Source organism: Choloepus didactylus, chromosome 14 (genome assembly GCF_015220235.1).
Source record: "Choloepus didactylus isolate mChoDid1 chromosome 14, mChoDid1.pri, whole genome shotgun sequence".
Lineage (NCBI taxonomy): Eukaryota > Metazoa > Chordata > Mammalia > Pilosa > Megalonychidae > Choloepus > Choloepus didactylus.
In genome coordinates, this window is record NC_051320.1 from 99991363 (window position 1) to 100008550 (window position 17188).

At 49.5% G+C, this 17188-nt stretch overlaps 2 protein-coding genes across 2 annotated transcripts in view; both read left to right on the plus strand.

Annotated features, from left to right (window-relative positions):
• Positions 1–588: 588 nt before the first annotated feature.
• On the plus strand, positions 589–3176 carry LOC119509090 (COMM domain-containing protein 5-like). Its single transcript, XM_037802936.1, has 2 exons — positions 589–658; positions 1980–3176. The coding sequence occupies exon 2, from the start codon at positions 2037–2039 to the stop codon at positions 2709–2711; it is 675 nt and encodes a 224-aa protein (XP_037658864.1). The 5' UTR covers positions 589–658; positions 1980–2036; the 3' UTR covers positions 2712–3176.
• Positions 3177–3548: 372 nt separating this feature from the next.
• The window catches only part of C14H8orf33 (chromosome 14 C8orf33 homolog), a 54079-nt gene continuing 40439 nt past the window's right edge, over positions 3549–17188 (plus strand). The window contains exons 1-2 of the mRNA XM_037802641.1: positions 3549–3575; positions 4049–4182. Of these exons, the coding sequence (XP_037658569.1) occupies positions 3549–3575; positions 4049–4182 (161 nt within the window). The remainder of the gene's footprint in view (positions 3576–4048; positions 4183–17188) is intronic.

Genomic DNA, 17188 nt, shown 5'->3' on the forward strand with positions numbered 1-17188 from the left:
TACCCTGGTAGTATAACTGGATGACCCCACCTTGCCCTTGGCTCCAAGTGTCATCTACCTGTGGACTCTCTTCAGCCTCTATCTCCGCAAGGAGCACTTGTCTCCCTGTCCAGCTGCCCACACACCTGCGGGTCTCGTTAAAGGCAGTGATGGTGCAGCTGGAGAGCCACCACCAGTCTCCGTGATGCAGATGATGAGGATTCTGTGTCTGCCCTCAGCAATTCCTTCTTTTCTTGGGAAAAAGGAAATAGACAGCCGGCTTCCCTCAGACTGCCCCAGAAGCAGGCTCTGCCAGGACGGTGGGGGTCAACCCCACAGCTTCTCACTGTCCCCTCTTTCCCTCCCCCTGGCTCCTTCCTCCCGGGGACCGGGGACCAGCCACAGGCGGCGGGGCCTCTTCCCCGGCTTTCCCAACCCAGGGGCATGTCTGTGCTGAGACCTGCGGAGTCCGAGGCACGTCTGGTTTGTAGACGGCCTTCAAAGAGCTCCCGGAAGAACACGCGGGGACGCCCCACGGCTGCGGATCACCGAGGGGCGGGTCCTCCCGGCTTCCTAGAGCGGCCCGGAAGCGTCTCGGGGGCCGCTTCCGGTGCCCAGCCCTGGCGCGGGCCGCTGCTTGTTGCTGTGGGATCGCAGCGCTCCGCACCGCGCGCGCCAGGTGCGGGAGGCCGGGGGTCTGTGGCCGGGGCTGGGGCTGGGGCTCGGGCGCCCTCGGCGGACGGGGACTCCCAGCGCCGTCGGGTTCGGAGTCCGCGCGCGCTGCCGGGGCGGGAGGGCCGGGGCGTCGCGAGCGGGCGGGGGTGTGAGCGAACAGCCGCAGGGCGCGGCCTCCTACCCCGGGCGAGCGCGAAGGCTCCCCGCGGCCTGTAACATGTGGTGTCGCTCGCGGGAGGCCGTGGTTCGCGCCCGGGGCGGCTCCCAAGGCCGCGCCTTCCTCCCTCAGACCGTGGGGCCACTAGGCGGAGAGCCCCGAAGCCGCCAGCGCGTTGCTCCGGTGGGAGTCTGGGCCCAAGGGCGACGGAAAGGCGCCCTGATACCAGCCGCTCAGTCAAGGAAATCCCCAAGAGTTTTGGCAGAGGATGCTGATTGACAGCCCGGGCGAGAGAACCGGGTGGAAAAAAGGCGGTGGAGCGCTCCCTTTGCTTGGGGGGGCTCCCCTGGGCTCCAGCCGCGCTTCACTGCCCCAATCTTGCTTGCTCTAAAGGGTTCTGGGCCTGAAGAGCGTGTGGGGACAGGAGCTGTGCTTTGCTCACCTTTGCTTCAGCACCTGGAGTGGTTGAATGAGCCGGTGTATGGGTCATGTCACCTGTGAGGTTGTGATGATGTCACAGCCCTTTTTTTTAGGTGCCATACATGCATCTTTTGCCACAGGTCACCCAGCATTAGACCAGTCCTCCTGCCTTGGCACAGCTGTGAATCATTCTCTCTTTCTCCCTGTGCTGTAAAGGAAGGTGGAGACCTCTGAGTAGACAGGTTCCAGGTCTCAGTCCTTGACTTGGGCAGGTGGTGTTTTGTACCTCAATTTCTTAACCTGGAAAGTGAGAATAATAACCCCTATTGTGAGGATTGAAGTTGAGTACTTACGTGGTCCTGGCTTGGCCTGAGGCATCCAAGGTGTGGCTGTGTCCCTGGGCTCCCTGGACCTTCCTTGTCATTCATTCTTTCATCTCTTATTCGGAAACTTTTCTGGCCCTCTTGCTTCCTGGCACTCCTTCTCCCCCTGCCCCACCTCCCGTGCCAACACCTGCCCACCCTAACTTCCTCTGGGAGGCCCCCTCTTCTCTTGGCACTACAGTGGGCGCCTCTGCTACCTGTCTCCAGTGCCCCCTCCCCACTACCCGTCATGCTTTGCTTTCATTGGTGGTTCAGTCAGCTTCTTGAGGGCAAGGACCCCACATTGATCATTTTTCTCTGGGAGTGCAGAACAGCCTGGAAGGACAGAGAAGTCACTAGTCCTCTCCCCTTCCTCTTCCCTCCAGGCAGCTGCATCTGGAACCACCCCTCTGGGCTGGCTGATCAAGGAGGAAAAAGCAGCAATGTCTGCTGTGGGGGCTGCAGCCCCATACCTGCATCATCCTGGTGATGGTCTCAGTGGGCGTGTGAGTTTCTTGGGGGCCCAGCTCCCTCCAGAGGTGGCAGCAATGGCCCAGCACCTGGGGGAGCTCGACAGGGGCACATTCAGGAAGTTGCTGAAGCTGGTGGTCAGCAGCCTGCAAGGGGAGGACTGTCGGGAGGCCATGCAACATCTCGGGGCCAGTGTGGATGTGCCGGAGGAGCATCTGGGCACCATGGTGGCAGGTGTGCATACGCTGCTCTGGCAGGCCCTCCGGCTGCCTCCGGCCAGCCTGAAGCCCAATGCCTTCAAGGACCAGCTGCAGGAGCTCAGCATCCCCCAAGACCTAGTTGGGGACTTGGCTAGCGTGGTGTTTGGGAGCCAGCGGCCCCTCCTTGACTCCGTGGCCAGGCAGCAGGGGGTCTGGCTGCCACATGTTGCCAGCTTCAGGTGGAGGGTAGATGTGGCAATTTCCACCAGCACCCTGACCCGTGCTCTGCAGCCGAGCGTCCTGATGCAGCTGAAGCTTTCCAATGGGTCGGCGCATCGCTTCGAAGTCCCCATGGCCAAGTTCCAGGAGCTGAGGTACAGCGTGGCCCTGATCCTGAAGGAGATGGCGGATCTGGAGAAGAGGTGTGACCTCAGACTCCAGGACTGATCAGTGGGCTGCCTGTTTGGTCAGTTGGGGCAGGCTCCCTCGGACAGACTCCCCAGGGCACCAATGTGCAGTCTGCTCTGCCCGAGAGGCAGACTTTCAGCGATATGTTGGATGTCGTTATTAATTTTCTTTCTTCTTTTTTTATTTCCTTAATTCTTTGGGCCAAAGCAACTTTAACATGTTCTCCTCAGTGGGTGTTCCACAGACACCCCTCCCAGCTGTGGGCCTCCTGATGTTTGGTGCTGGGTGAGGGCACCCCACTGTCCCAGGTCATGTAATATGGGGTCCGCTCAGCCTGGCCCACTTGGCATCCATGTCGTTCCACTCATTTACTTTGGCAAATTCTATATTTCAGCATGGACATTTTCACTCTTCTGTCTTAAACCCCTGCCCTCGGAGGGCTGACATTCCAATGGGGCAGTGGGGAGGGCAGACACCATGAAATAAATTTCATAAAAAAGTCAACTGTATAGCTCGTGAGCGGATGGTGAGTGGTATGGAGAGCAGGGCAGGGTCTGGGCAATGGAGGGACTTGTGGGGGAAGTGAGCAGCCGGTTTAAATAGGGTTGTTGTGTGACTTCTGTGAGACTGTCCAGACTCAGGGAGTGAGGGAATGTGGCTCTCATGGGGGGTGGGGGGCAGCCCCCCATTTGAGGCTGTTGTGGCTGCAGCCAAGGGAAGGAAGAGATAGTGGAGGGAGGAGAGGACAGGGGAGATACAGAGGCCAGGCTCTGAGGGCCACTGTAAGGACTTCACCTCAACTCTGAGTGCAACAGGGAGCCCTTTGAGTTTCCAGCAGGGGGAGGCTTTGATCTAGCGCTTGCTTGCAAAACGATTATGCAGCCTGCAGAGACAGAGCAGATGGTGAGGGCAGAAGAGTGGAGGCTGGGAGAAGACTTGAGGGGTTATTGCCAGGGTGGAGTGCTGGTTGTAGAGGAGAGGGGAGGGGAGCAGGGGCCACCCCCGGGTACTTCTAAGGTGGGGTGTACAAAGGGGAGCGGAAGCCTTCCCCAGGTACCTCTGAGTGGAGCATGCAGGGAGGAGGGAAGCAGGACCCAACCCCCCACCGGGTACTCCTAGGATGGCTGTGCAGAGGCCACAGCCAGCTCTGTGGCACCCCCTGCACCACAGCACTCCAAGTGCAGACCTTGGCCCTGCTGCCATGGGGATGTCTTCCCTCTGGCTGTCTCTGCTGCCTGCTCGCCTACCTCCTGTTTGCTCTGTGGGAAGCAGGTCAGGAGATTTGTGTGAGTGCATCGGCCCGGCGGCTTCTGGGAACTTCCTCTGCGTCATGTTTTGGCTGAGCTTCATGACTTGCCCTCTCCCCTTCCCCACAGGCTACCTCTCATGTCCCTTCCCTCATCCTCTCAAGGCCTGCCCTGAAGAGGAGGCTCTGTGGCCTTGTCCACATGCCTGTGCCCTGCCAGGGCCTGGTGAGGCTGATCAACAGTAGCTGTGTTTGTGCCATATGGTGCCGGTGAAGGAGCGCTTTGGTGCCCACCCTCTGAGTGGGGACCAGTGGCAAGTTAGGTGTGGGCCAAGGGTAGTGAAAAGAGGTCTGTGCGGGCTGGGTGAGGTGGAGCCTGCCCTGGGAGGCCACCATGCACAGGAAGCTGGGGATTCGGAAGCTGAGCCTGCAGGGGGTTGGGGGCAGGAGGCCTGCACCACCCAGCTGTTGCCCTGGAGGGGATGAACTGACCCAAAGTCTCCAGAAAGATGCACACCTGTGATTGTCGCTGTACACAGAAAGCACAGCCACGTTGACCCACAACAGAGACTTGCTACGTAGTTCTGTTCCTCACTGTCAAACATGTTTATGGAAGTTGTTCTCATTATACATTTAGGAAAAGTCACAAAAGTCAAAGCAAAACACAGCCAGAGATGCAAACTTCAACGTGCCTCAGCCCACAGACAGCTAGGCAGACGTTTGGACTGCCTCTCATGCTCTGTTGCATCTGCTTGTCTGTCTCTGTCAGTCTGTGTGCGTCCTTCTGTCTGTGTATCTGTCTCTGGGTCTGCGTGTTAACCTGGCTCTGTTTGGTTAACTTTCCTCCAAGTGTCAACAGTCATGCTACAACCTCCAGCCATCAGGAGGGTGTGCTGCATTTTATTTGGTAGTTCCCTTGTTAACAGCCTTCTAGGGGGGGTTCCATGTTGTTTGGGGCTGTTAACAAATGACACGGTGATGGCAGTATGCAAAGCATTTTCCATAATAAACTTTAGAAGTGGGCCCATGGACTGGAATGTAAGTGTCCTAAAGCCTTGGCTCCTGCCTGCTGCCTACAGGGCTGGGGCTTGCGTCCATTGGAAGGTGTTTCTCCTTGGCATTCCAGCCGTGAGTATGAACAGACATGCAGCAAATTAGCCCACAGCTGTGGCATGGGCACATCCTCTGTGTATTAGGGTTCTCTAGGGAAACAGAATCAATGAGAGATATCTATGAATATAAGATTTATAAAAGTGACTCATGCAACTGTGGGTATGCACGAGTCCAAATTCCGTAGGGCAGTCAGCAAACTGGCAGCTCCAGTGAAGATGTTCGATGAACTCCACAGGAAACGAACTGGCAACTTCAACGAACTCCTCAGGAAACGCTTCACTGGGCAGCCAAAGAAGAAGTGAAGGTCCTCTATCTGTCTTGCTTAAAAGTCTTCGACTGATTGATTGGATTAAATCCAGTCAACTGCATTCTCTCATTGTGGAAGACACACCCTTTGGTGAGTCATCAGTCACAGCTGCAGCCAATTGACTGATGATTTCATAAACCAGCCTGCTGGTTTATTAACCAGCTACGAACATCCTTGCAGCAATGGTTAGGCCAGTGCTTGCTTGGCCAGACAGCTGGGTACCATCACCTGGCCAAGTTGACACATGAACCTAACCATCACAGTCCAACCCTTGTCAACTTGGCAGTTATACACATCACCTAAAACCATACTTTATGTCTAAGAAGAGAACAATAACAGACATATATTTTGCCTAACAATACTCCGCTGTGCAGTGTACAACTAGAAGTGCACTAAATCTCTCCAGAATAGAGTGCAAGTCCTTGGGTGACATCAACTCTTAAAATTGATTTCATTTTGCTAAAATACAGCAAAACGAACGGTACACCTGATGCCATATGATAAGGGGATAAGACAGAGAAGAAAGCAATGATATTTGCTTTGCAGACAAATACAAACGTATAACAAAACAGGGAGGAAATGTTCATGCCGTCATACTCCTCATTTCTGTAACTGGTCACGTGACTGTAGTTCATATTTATCACTGCCTTCTTCCACTACCCATTACATGTTCCCTTTACCCTCAGCAAGCACTTCAGCTGGCCATGGTTCTTTGGTGGGGTGACCCAAACCTTCATTCCTGAAGTTTCTTGGCCATCAGTAGTCCTGCCTGGATTGGGTTGTTGCAGTTTTCCATTGACTTTAATCAGGGCATGGTAGTATTAAGAGATGCCCTAGGGGATCTCCTGTATTCCAGGAAAACTCTTCTTTACTTCTGTTGTGTAGTTGCTGTGCTATTTCCCCTTGATAGTCAGGATCAGTCACCCCAGCCAGTACAGTAATCCCTTTCCTTGCCTGTTGATTCAGAGGCATAAGAAGCCCAAAGTGGCCAGGTGACAGTTGTAACTTCCAGTTCAATGGGATTACTGTTGTTTCCTGGTGGAAGCATTCCTCCTTTTGGAACAAAGACTTATAGACCAGCAAAGCTTGAGCTTGCAGGGACAGGAAGCAAAAATTTACCTAGTGGTCACTAGGAGTGATAGTGAGTGGTGTCACTCCTGTTTCCACCCCTTTATTCCTGGACCCGTGAATCCTGGCTATGGGAGAAACAGCACCATAGAGTGGATACTGGTTCAGAGCATACACAGCCTCCTGGAGAACATTGCCCTAGCTCTGCAAGGTATTGCCACCTAGTTGGTACCATAATTGAGTCTTCAACAGGCCATTCCACCGTGCTGTCAACCCAGCTGCCTCTGGATGATGGGGAACATGGTAAGACCAGCGAATTCCATGAGCATGTGCCCATTCCCTCACTTCATTTGCTGTGAAGTGGGTTCTGTGGTCCGAAGCAATGCTGTGTGAATACCATGATGGTGGATAAGGCATTTTGTAAGTCCATGGATGGTAGTTTTGGCAGAAGCATGTCATGAAGGGAAGCCAAACCGATATCCACAGTATGTGTCTATTACAGTATGAACAAATTAGTCCAATGGAATCAACCTGCCACCAGGTAGCAGGCTGATTGCCTTGGGGAATGGTGCCATATCAGGGACTGAGTGTCGGTCTCTGCTGCTGGAAGATTGGGCACTCAGCAGTGGCTGTGGCCAGGTCAGCCTTGGTGAGTGGAATTCCATGTTGTTGAGCCCATGCATAACCTCCATCCCTACCACTGTGACCACTTTGTTCATGAGCCCATTGGTCAATGACAGGAGTTGCTGGTGAAAGAGGCTGATTGGTATCCACCAAAAGGGTCATTTTATCCACTTGGTTATTAAAATCTTCTTCTGCTGAAGTCACCCACTGGTGAACATTCACACAGGACACAATATCTTCATGTTTTTGCCCACTGAGAAAGCTCTATCCACATACTCCTTCCCCAGTCATCTTTGCCACCAATCTTCCAATCATGTTCCTCCCAAGTCCCTGACCATCCAGCCAAACCATTAGCAACAGCCCAGGAATCAGTATACAAATGCACCTCTGGCCAGTTCTCCTTCCAAGCAAAGTGAGCAACCAGGTGCACTGCTCAAAGTTCTGCCCACTGGGAGGATTTCCCCTCACTGCTGTGCTTCAGGGACATTCCAGAAAGGGGCTGCAGTGTTGCAGCTGTCCACTTTTGGGTGGTGCCTGCATATCATGTAGAACCATCTGTAAACCAGGCCTGAGTTTTCTTTTCCTCAGTCAACTGATTGTAAGGAACTTTCCAAGATGCCATGGCTATGAGCTGGGAAAGAGAAGGTAAGGTGGAAGGAGTGGGGGCCATGGGCATTTGGGCCACTTCCTCATGTAACTTACTTGTACCTTCAGGACCTGCTCAAGCTCTATCTCGTATATACCATTTCCATTTTATGATGGAGTGCTGCTGTGCACGCCCAACTTTATGGCTTGGTGGGTTGGACATACCCAGCTCGTGATAGTTAACTCAGGTCTCATGGTAACTTGGTGGCACATGGTTAAGCGTTCTGTCTCTACTAAGGCCCAATAGCAGGCCTACAGCTGTTTCTCAAATGGAGAGTAGTTATCTGCAGAGGATGGTAAAGCTTTACCCCAAAATCCTAAGGGCCTGCATTGTGATTCTCCTCTAGGAGCCTGCCAAAGGCTCCAAACAGCATCTTTATTTGCCACTGACACTTCCAGCACCATTGGGTCAGCTGGATCAATATGGTCCAAGCAGCAGAGCAGCTTGCACAGTAGCCTGGACCTGTCACAGAGACTCATCTTGTTCTGGTCCCCACTCAAAACAAGAAACTAGAAGCTTTTCTGGTCACTCACTAAATGGGCCAGAGTAGCACACCAAAATGAGGAATATGTTGTCTCCAAAATCCAAAGAGGCCAACTAAGCATTGTGCCTCTTTTTTGGTCATAGATGCATCAGCTTATCCTTCACCTTAGAAGGAATATCTCGACAGGCCCCACACCACTGGACACATAGAAATTTTACTGAGGTGGAAGTCCCCTGTATTTTTGCTGGATTTATCTCCCATCCTCTGCCATGCAAATACCTTACCAACAAATCTAGAGTAGTTGCTACTTCTTGCTCACTAGGTCCAATCAATATGATGTCATCAATATAATGGACCAGTGTGATGTCTTGTGGGAGGGAGAAATGATCAAGATCCCTGAGGACAATATTATGACAGGGCTGGAGAGTTGACATACCCTTGACATAGCACAGTGAAGGTATACTGCTGGTCTTGCCAGCTGAATGCAAACTGTTTCTAGTGATCCTTACTAACAGCAATTGAGAAAAAAGCATTTGCCAGATCAATAGCTGCATTCCAGGTGCCAGGGGATGTGTTGATTTGCTCAAGCAATGATACCACATCTAGAACAGCAGCTGCAATTGCAGTTGCCACCTGATTAAGCTTATGATAATCCACTGTCATCCTCCAAGACCTATCTGTTTTCTGCACAGGTCAAATAAGAGAGTAGAATGGGGATGTGGTGGGAATCACTACCCCTGCATCCTTCAAGTTCTTAAGAGTGGCATTAATCTATGCAATCCTTCCAGGAATCTGGTATTGCTTCTGGTTTACTATTTTGCTAGGCAGGGGCAGTTCTAGTGGCTTCCACTTGGCCTTTCCCACCATAATAGCCCTCACTCCATGAGTCAGGGGACCAATGTGAGGATTCTGCCAGTTGCTGAGTATATCTATTCCAATTATGCATTCTGGCACTAGGAAAATAACCACAGAATGGGTCCAGGGACCCACTGGACCCACTGTGAGATGGACCTGAGCTAAAACTCCATTGATCACCTGACTTCCATAAGCCCCAACTCTGGTGGACCAGCATGGTGTTTTGGGTCTCCTGGAGTTAATGTCACTTCTGAACCAGTGTCTAATAATCCACAAAATATCTGATCATTTCCTTTTCCCCAATGCACACTCTGGTAAAAGGCCATAGGTCCCCCTGGGGAAGGCTGGGAGGAAGATTAACAGTATAAATTTCTGGCAGTGTAACAGGGTCCTTCCTCAAGGATACCCAGCCTTCCCGTCATTCAAGGGGCTCTGGATCTGTAAACTGTCTCAAGTCTGGGAATTGATTAAGGGGCCATGACTCTCTGTTTTTGTAATTCAAGGGAGACTTTTGTTCACTTGACCTAGAATTCGTCTGTCTATATAGTTCAAACAAGAATTTAGTCAATTGCCCATCTATTTTACTACTTGGTAGTCCATGATCTGATAGCCAACGCCATAAGTCTCTGTGAGTCATACTATTTTTATTGCTGCTTTGAGCCTGTTTTCCATTATGGTAGCCATGCCCACCTTGTCTGTGGTGATTATCTGCAGCCACTTAGCTTCTGCTGACTCGGGACCCAATTATCCCCATTGTGTTTAAGGATTCCAGCTCAGTGACAGCAGTTCCTACAGTAATATCTGACTTACAGAGAAGGGTGACTACAGAGCTCTTCAGGGATGATGGAGCTAGTCTCACAAATTTATTCCTCACAGTCCTGGTAAAAGGTGTGTCCTCTGGATATTCCAGGGGTGTGTGAGCAGGTCATCCATGATAAATCCAATCTCTCTAACATTCCAATCTCTCTAAGCCTTTGAATCCCCTCCTCCACATTATACCAGGGCAGTTCTGGCATTTCAACCTCCAGTAATGCCAGCCACCTTTTGATCCATGTTTCAGCCAACCACCCAAACTGTTAATGCTCTTTCTAACCCCTCAAGCTACAACACTGAATGCAGAATCTCTGCTTAGTGGGGCATATCAGTAAATTCAGCCTGATCCAACCCTATATTCCTTCCACCATTATCTCACACCCTTAATATCCATTCCCACACATATTCCCCTGGTTTCTGTCTGTATAAGTTGGAAAACTCATATAGTTCTTTTGGAATATACTGTACTTTCTCATAGAGCACAATTTGTACCTCACCCTTCAGGGTCTGTTGGGACTTTAGTCTAGTTATAGGTCTTCAAGCAAAGACTGGTGGTGAGGGTGGGTCAATAAAAGAGTTAGAATTATCCCTTAAGCCACTTACCTCAGTACATTCTGTTGCATTTTCATCTCTTAAAACATGATTAATCTCTCCAGAGTGAGGGCTGCTTCCTCAGGGGAGGTGATTACAGGATTAGCAGGCACTGAAGTGTTAATCTCTTTAGGTGGAGGTTGGATGGCAAGCTCCTTAGGGCAGACTGGAGGTGGGGAAGCTGTTTCCTCAGGACAGCCCTCTACAGGTAAATCTAACAATCTGGCAATGACTCAGCAGAATCCAGGGTCCTCACTGCCATTATTATCAATCCATATGTCCCCATCCCAAGTTTCAGGATCCCATTCTTTTCCAATCAATGCCTTTACTTTAATAGCAGACACCCTGAGAGGTTGAGATTTTAGTTTATGTTGTAAATCTGCTACTCACACAATGAGAGTCTGCATCTGGTTTTCAGAAATCTCAAGTCTGCAGGCACAGGAAACAAGATTTTCTTTCAGGGCACACATAGAAACCTTTACATCTGTCATACAGCATTTAAGTTTTAAACTTGAAGCCTTTAGCTCATCCCTTTCTCTTACAACTTTATCCAATGTATCTAAGAGCAGCCAGCCAACATCATTATACCTCTTAATTCTGCAAAACTCTGTGACGTTGTCAAAAACACTGTCACTCAGAGCCTTGCTTCATACAAGAGTAAATTCAGCCTGATCCAACCTTATGCTCCTCCCACCATTATCCCACACCCTTAATACCCATTCCTACACATATTCCCCTGGTTTCTGTCTGTATAAGTTGGAAAACTCATACAGTTCTTTTGGAGTATAGCGTACTTTCTCATGGGTCATGGTGCTATTTTGTGTATTTCCTTTGCCAACTCATGCCATGGACTGTCAGTGCCCTCTTGATTATTGGAAACGGAGTCATTAGTGCTTTTGAATCTAATCAGAGTAGAAAACAAATTGTAAAAGCCCATTTTAAGATTCTGTTTCTCAAGAACCATTCCTGGTACCAAGTTGTATTAGTTTGGGTACTCTAGGGAAACAGAATCAATGAGAGATATCTATGAATGTAAGATTTATAAAAGTGACTCACGCAACTGTGCGTATGCATGAGTCCAAATTCTGTATGGCAGTCAACAAACTGGCAACTCCAATGAAGGTGTTTGGTGAACTCGTCAGGAAACGAACTGGAACTTTGATGAACTCCTCAGGAAATGCTTTGCTGGGCAGCCAAAGAAGTGGAGGTCCTCTATCTGTCTCACTTAAAAGTCTTCAACTGATTGATTGGATTAAATCCAGCCAATTGCTTTCTCTCATTGTGGAAGACACATCCTTCATTGAGTCATCGGTCACAGCTGCAGCAATTGACTGATGATTTCATAAACCAGCCTGTTGGTTTATTAACCAGCCACAAACGTCCTCACAGCAATGGTTAGGCCAGTGCTTGCTTGACCAGACAGCTGGGTACCATCACCTGGCCAAGTTGACACATGAACCTAACCGACACACCCTGTATTAAGCCCATTCAGTCCCCACAGACCCGAGGCAGGAAGCACAGAGACAAAGGAAAGTGCTGGATGCCACACAGTTCCTGGGGGAGGTGCTGTTTGTTCACACTCTGCTACCTCTCTCTGTTCTGGCCAAAGCTTCCCTGTGGGGGAGCATCTTTCCTGCCAGTGGACTTTGGGCATGTCCCATGGAATGAGGACAGGAGGGACAGCATGCTGTCCCAAGAGGAGGCTGCAAAACCATCTATTCCTTCTCTCACATGTCCACTCTCAGCCATGGGAAGACCAGGCCCTGAATAGCTTCTGGTCCCAAAATGAGGAGACATGGTGGAGCCAACCCAACTAGCAGCCAAGTGACAGCCCAAGAACCCAAACAAGAAACATATTTAGAATTGAAGACCACAGAGATTAGGGGGCAGTCTGATAGGCAGCTTTATAGTAGCAAAACATGATCATTGCAGCCAGTAAGTGGGAAACCCCAGGTTTGCACTCCAAGGCCTGACTTCCCAAATGAACTTTACCACTGCTGGGCTCTACTGCCAAGCAGGACACTGTGGGCTGGGAGAGCTGAACTCCAGTGTCCTAAAGGATGTACCTCACAGTGGGGAGGGAGAGTGGCTGCCTCCTGGGCTGCCCTGACATTAACATCCTTGAAAGAGACACACAGCCCTTCCCTGAGGGGCCATGGTCACCATCACCCATGTCCGACAGTGTCTGTTGGGGAGAGGACAGCACCTGCATTTGGAAATGCTACCTCAAGTCCTGAAGCAGTCCTTATAGGTAAGGTGTTATAGTTTGCTAATGCCGCCAGAATGCAAAACACCAGAGATAAACTGGCCTTTATAAAAGGGGGTTTATTTGGTTACACAGTTACAGTCTTAAGGCCATAAAGTGTCCAAAATAACACATCAGCAATCAGGTACCTTCACTGGAGGATGGCCAATGGTGTCCAGAAAACCTCTGTTAGCTAAGAAGGCATGTGGCTGGCATCTGCTCCAAAGTTCTGGTTTCAAAATGGCTTTCTCCCAGGATGTTCCTCTCTAGGCTGCAGTTCCTCAAAAATGTCACTTGTAGTTGCACTTGGGGTGTTTGTCCTCTCTTAGCATCTCTGGAGCAAAAGTCTGCTTTCACTGGCCATCTTCAAAATGTCTCTCATCTGCAGCTCCTGTGCTTTCTTCAAAGTGTCCCTCTTGGCTGTAGCTCCTCTTTGAAACATCACTCACAGCTTCACTGTTTCCTCTGCCCATCAGCTCATTTATATGGCTCCACTGATCAAGGCCCACCCTGAATGGGTGGGGCCATGCCTCCATGGAAATATCTCATCAGAGTTATCAACTGCAGTTGGGTGGAGTGCATTTCCATGCAAATCTAATCAGCACCAAAACATCTGCCCCACAAGACTGCATCAAAGAACATGGCTTTTTCTGGGGGATATACATTCAAACCAGCACATTCCACCCCCTAGACCCCATATTCTTGCCAAATACAAAATACATTCATCCCATCACAATATCACAGAAACTTAAATCATTTCAGTGACAATAGTTAAGTACAAGATTCCATCAAAATCAATTATAGGCATGGACAGTCCTAAGGCATAATTTTCCTTTAGCTATGGATCTGTGAACTTAGAACAAGTTATGCTCTTCCAGTATACAAAGGAGGGACATTCATAGGATAACCATTCCCATTGCCATAAGGAGAAACTGAAAGGAAAACAGGGTTCACAGGACCAATACAGTTCCTAAAACCTGCAGGACAAACTCCATTGGATTTCAAAGTCTGAGAGTCATTAACAGAATGAGGTTGCATCCTTGGGGCTTGAGAGAGTGTGAGTCTAACCCTTCCTAAGGGCCTTTTTGGCAGCCCTTTCCTCTCCAAACACTGGGGTGAGTTCTCCAACATATCCACACATTGGGGAGACCACCTTCTCAGCCCCACCCTCCTCAAACAGTGGGGCAGCTCCCAGATTCCCTTCCATCTCCAGGGCACATGCTCAACCCCTTCAGAACAGTATGGTGGCAGCCAGGCTCTCCTCAATTCCCTGGAAATGTGCTCCACCCTCTTTGGGGCTTGGGGTGGCAGAACATTTCCTGAGCACTGAGGCAGAAGGCCCGCCCTCGACCTCCAGGGCAAACTCACCCTTTCCATGTGTGTGGGCTGCTCTGCTCTCCCAGCATGAGACCTCTTGACTCCAGACCTCAACCTCCATGGCTCTGTCTTTGAAGAAAATTTTCCTTCAATGTGTTCCTTGTCTGTCTCCTCCAGTCCAGACCAGCAATGGCTCTGTCTATAAAGATCTTGCAAAAATTCTGTTGGTTTCACATGAAGCAGACAGGGGTCAAAGCCATCAGACAATAGGACTTTCCACAAATCCTTTCTGCTTAACTCCTTTTCCAATCTTGGCTTGTACTGAAATGGCGGCCGAGTTCCATGTTTGGTTACATCCTCATGTTGGGCTGCAGCTTCTGGGATTCCACCCCCTGGAAGCCTGTAATTTTCCAAGCCATCAGCTTCTGGTTTCTTTGAACCCAAGAGTTCAGTTCTAAGTTTATCTCTGCTTGCATTTTACTATAAGATGCAAGGAGAAGCCTGGGTGCATCATCCACATGTAGTCTGGAGATCTCCTCAGCTAAGTATTCCAGGTTGTTGCTTTCAAATTCTTCCTTCCATCTGACACCAGGACTCAATTTTGCCAAATTCTCTGCCACTTTAAAACAAGGATCACCTTTCTTCCAGTTCGCAACAACACATTGATCATTTCTGTTCAAGGCCTCGTCAGAAATATCTTTAGAGTCCCTATTTCCATAAACAGTCTCTTCAAAGCAGTTTAGGCCTTTTCTATCAAACTCCTCAGAATTCTTCCAGAATCTTCCCCTTATCCATTTAAAAAGCCACTCCAACATGTTTGGTATTTGCAAACACAGCACAAGCACCCCACTTCTCTGGTACCAAAATCTGTTCTAGTTTGCTAATGCTGCCAGAATGCAAAACACCAGAGATAGACTGGACTTTATAAAAGGGGGTTTATTTGGTTACACAGTTACAGTCTTAAGGCCATAAAGTGTCCAAAGTAACACATCAGCAATCAGGTACCTTCACTGGAGGATGGCCAATGGCATCCAGAAAACCTGTTAGCTGGGAAGGCGCGTGGCTGGCATCTGCTCCAAAGTTCTGGCTTCAAAATGGCTTTCCCCCACGATGTTCCTCTCTAGGCTGCAGTTCCTCAAAAATGTTACTCATAGTTGCTCTTGGGGTATTTTTTCTCTCTTAGCATCTCTGGAGCAAGAGTCTGTTTTCACTGGCCATCTTCAAAATGTCTCTCATCTGCAGCTCCTGTGCTTTCTTCAAAGTGTCCCTCTTGGCTGTAGCTCCTCTTTGAAACATCACTCACAGCTTCACTGTTTCCTCTGCCCATCAGCTCATTTATATGGCTCCACTGATCAAAGCCCACCCTGAATGGGTGGGGCCATGCCTCCATGGAAATATCTCATCAGAGTTATCACCTACAGCTGGGTGGGACGCATTTCCATGCAAATCTAATCAGCACCAAAACATCTGCCCCACAAGACTGCATTAAAGAACATGGTTTTTTCTGAGGGACATAATACATTCAAACCAGCACATAAGGGGAGTTCTGTTCCCACTTCATAGGTGGGTAAACTGAGGCTCAGGTGGTGGGTGAAGGTGGGGACTTGTGACCCACTTTCTCTGCCTACAAGGAAACAGCAACCCCATCCGAGCAGGATGGGGCCTTCTCTCTGTCCTCACACACACCAGCCAGCTTGCTCAGCTGTTCGTCTCCTTTTAGTGGTCTTCCACTCCTCTCCACACTGCTTGCTGTGTCTTTCTGCTCCTCCCATGTCCAGGCTGTATCTGAGCAGTGGTACATTGGGGCTCTGCATTCTTGATGCTTGTGTCTGCTCAGGCTTCCTCTCTCTCATGCCTAGATTGGTCAGGGAATTGGAGTGCTGTGCTCACCGCTCAGCCCTGAGAGTGTGCTGGGTGCACCTCTTATGTGGTCTAGTCAGTAACTGGCATCAGATCACTAACCACATTCCCACAACCTCCATCATTGGTAGATTTGGACATGGCTGGGGTTGTGGTTATAATGCCTGCTCTTCCTGCTCAGGCTGGGGTTGTGGTTATATTGCCTGCTCTTCCTGCTCACCAGCCTGGCCCCAGGAAGGGACATAGCTGCTTCAAGGACAGGGAGAGGACACCAGCCACAGAGGGACAGTGTTTTCCTCTTGCCACTACATGGGCAAGCCCCTGCAGCCAGAAGATAGCCTGGAGCTTGCAGCACAGACCCAAACTTGATCCTGGGATTGACATCTCTGCTATTGAAATTTCTATTTATTCCAGTTCATACAAAAGCCATTATTTTAGTTTCCCAGCTGCTAAAACAAATATGATCTAATGGGTTGGCTTAAATGATGTGAACTTATTGGCTCACAGTTTTTTTGTTTTGTTTTGTTTTTTTTTATCTTCATTTTATTGAGATATATTCACATACCACACAGTCATACAAAACAAATTGTACTTTCGATTGTTCACAGTACCATTACATAGTTGTACATTCATCACCTAAATCAATCCCTGACACCTTCATTAGCACACACACAAAAATAACAAGAATAATAATTAAAGTGAAAAAGAGCAATTGAAGTAAAAAAGAACACTGGGTACCTTTGTCTGTTTGTTTGTTTGTTTCCTTCCCCTATTTTTCTACTCATCCATCCATAAACTAGACAAAGTGGAGTGTGGTCCTTATGGCTTTCCCAATCCCATTGTCACCCCTCATAAGCTACATTTTTATACAATTGTCTTCGAGATTCATGGGTTCTGGGTTGTAGTTTGATAGTTTCAGTTATCCACCACCAGCTACCCCAATTCTTTAGAACCTAAAAAGGGTTGTCTAAAGTGTGTGTAAGAGTGCCCACCAGAGTGACCTCTCGGCTCCTTTTGGAATCTCTCTGCCACTGAAGCTTATTTCATTTCCTTTCACATCCCCCTTTTGGTCAAGAAGATGTTCTCCGTCCCACAATGCCAGGTCTACATTCCTCCCCGGGAGTCATATTCCACGTTGCCAGGGAGATTCACTCCCCTGGGTGTCAGATCCCACGTAGGGGGGAGGGCAGTGATTTCACCTTTCAAGTTGGCTTAGCCAGAGAGAGAGGGCCACATCTGAGCAACAAAGAGGAATTCAGGAGGAGGCTCTTAGGCACAATTATAGGGAGGCCTAGCCTCTCCTTTGAAGCAACCGTCTTCCCAAGGGTAAAACCTATGGTAGAGGGC

Excerpts from the sequence above, each read along its gene's own strand:
- LOC119509090 (XM_037802936.1), top strand. The coding sequence starts at position 2,037 with ATGTCTGCTGTGGGGGCTGCAGCCCCATACCTGCATCATCCTGGTGAT.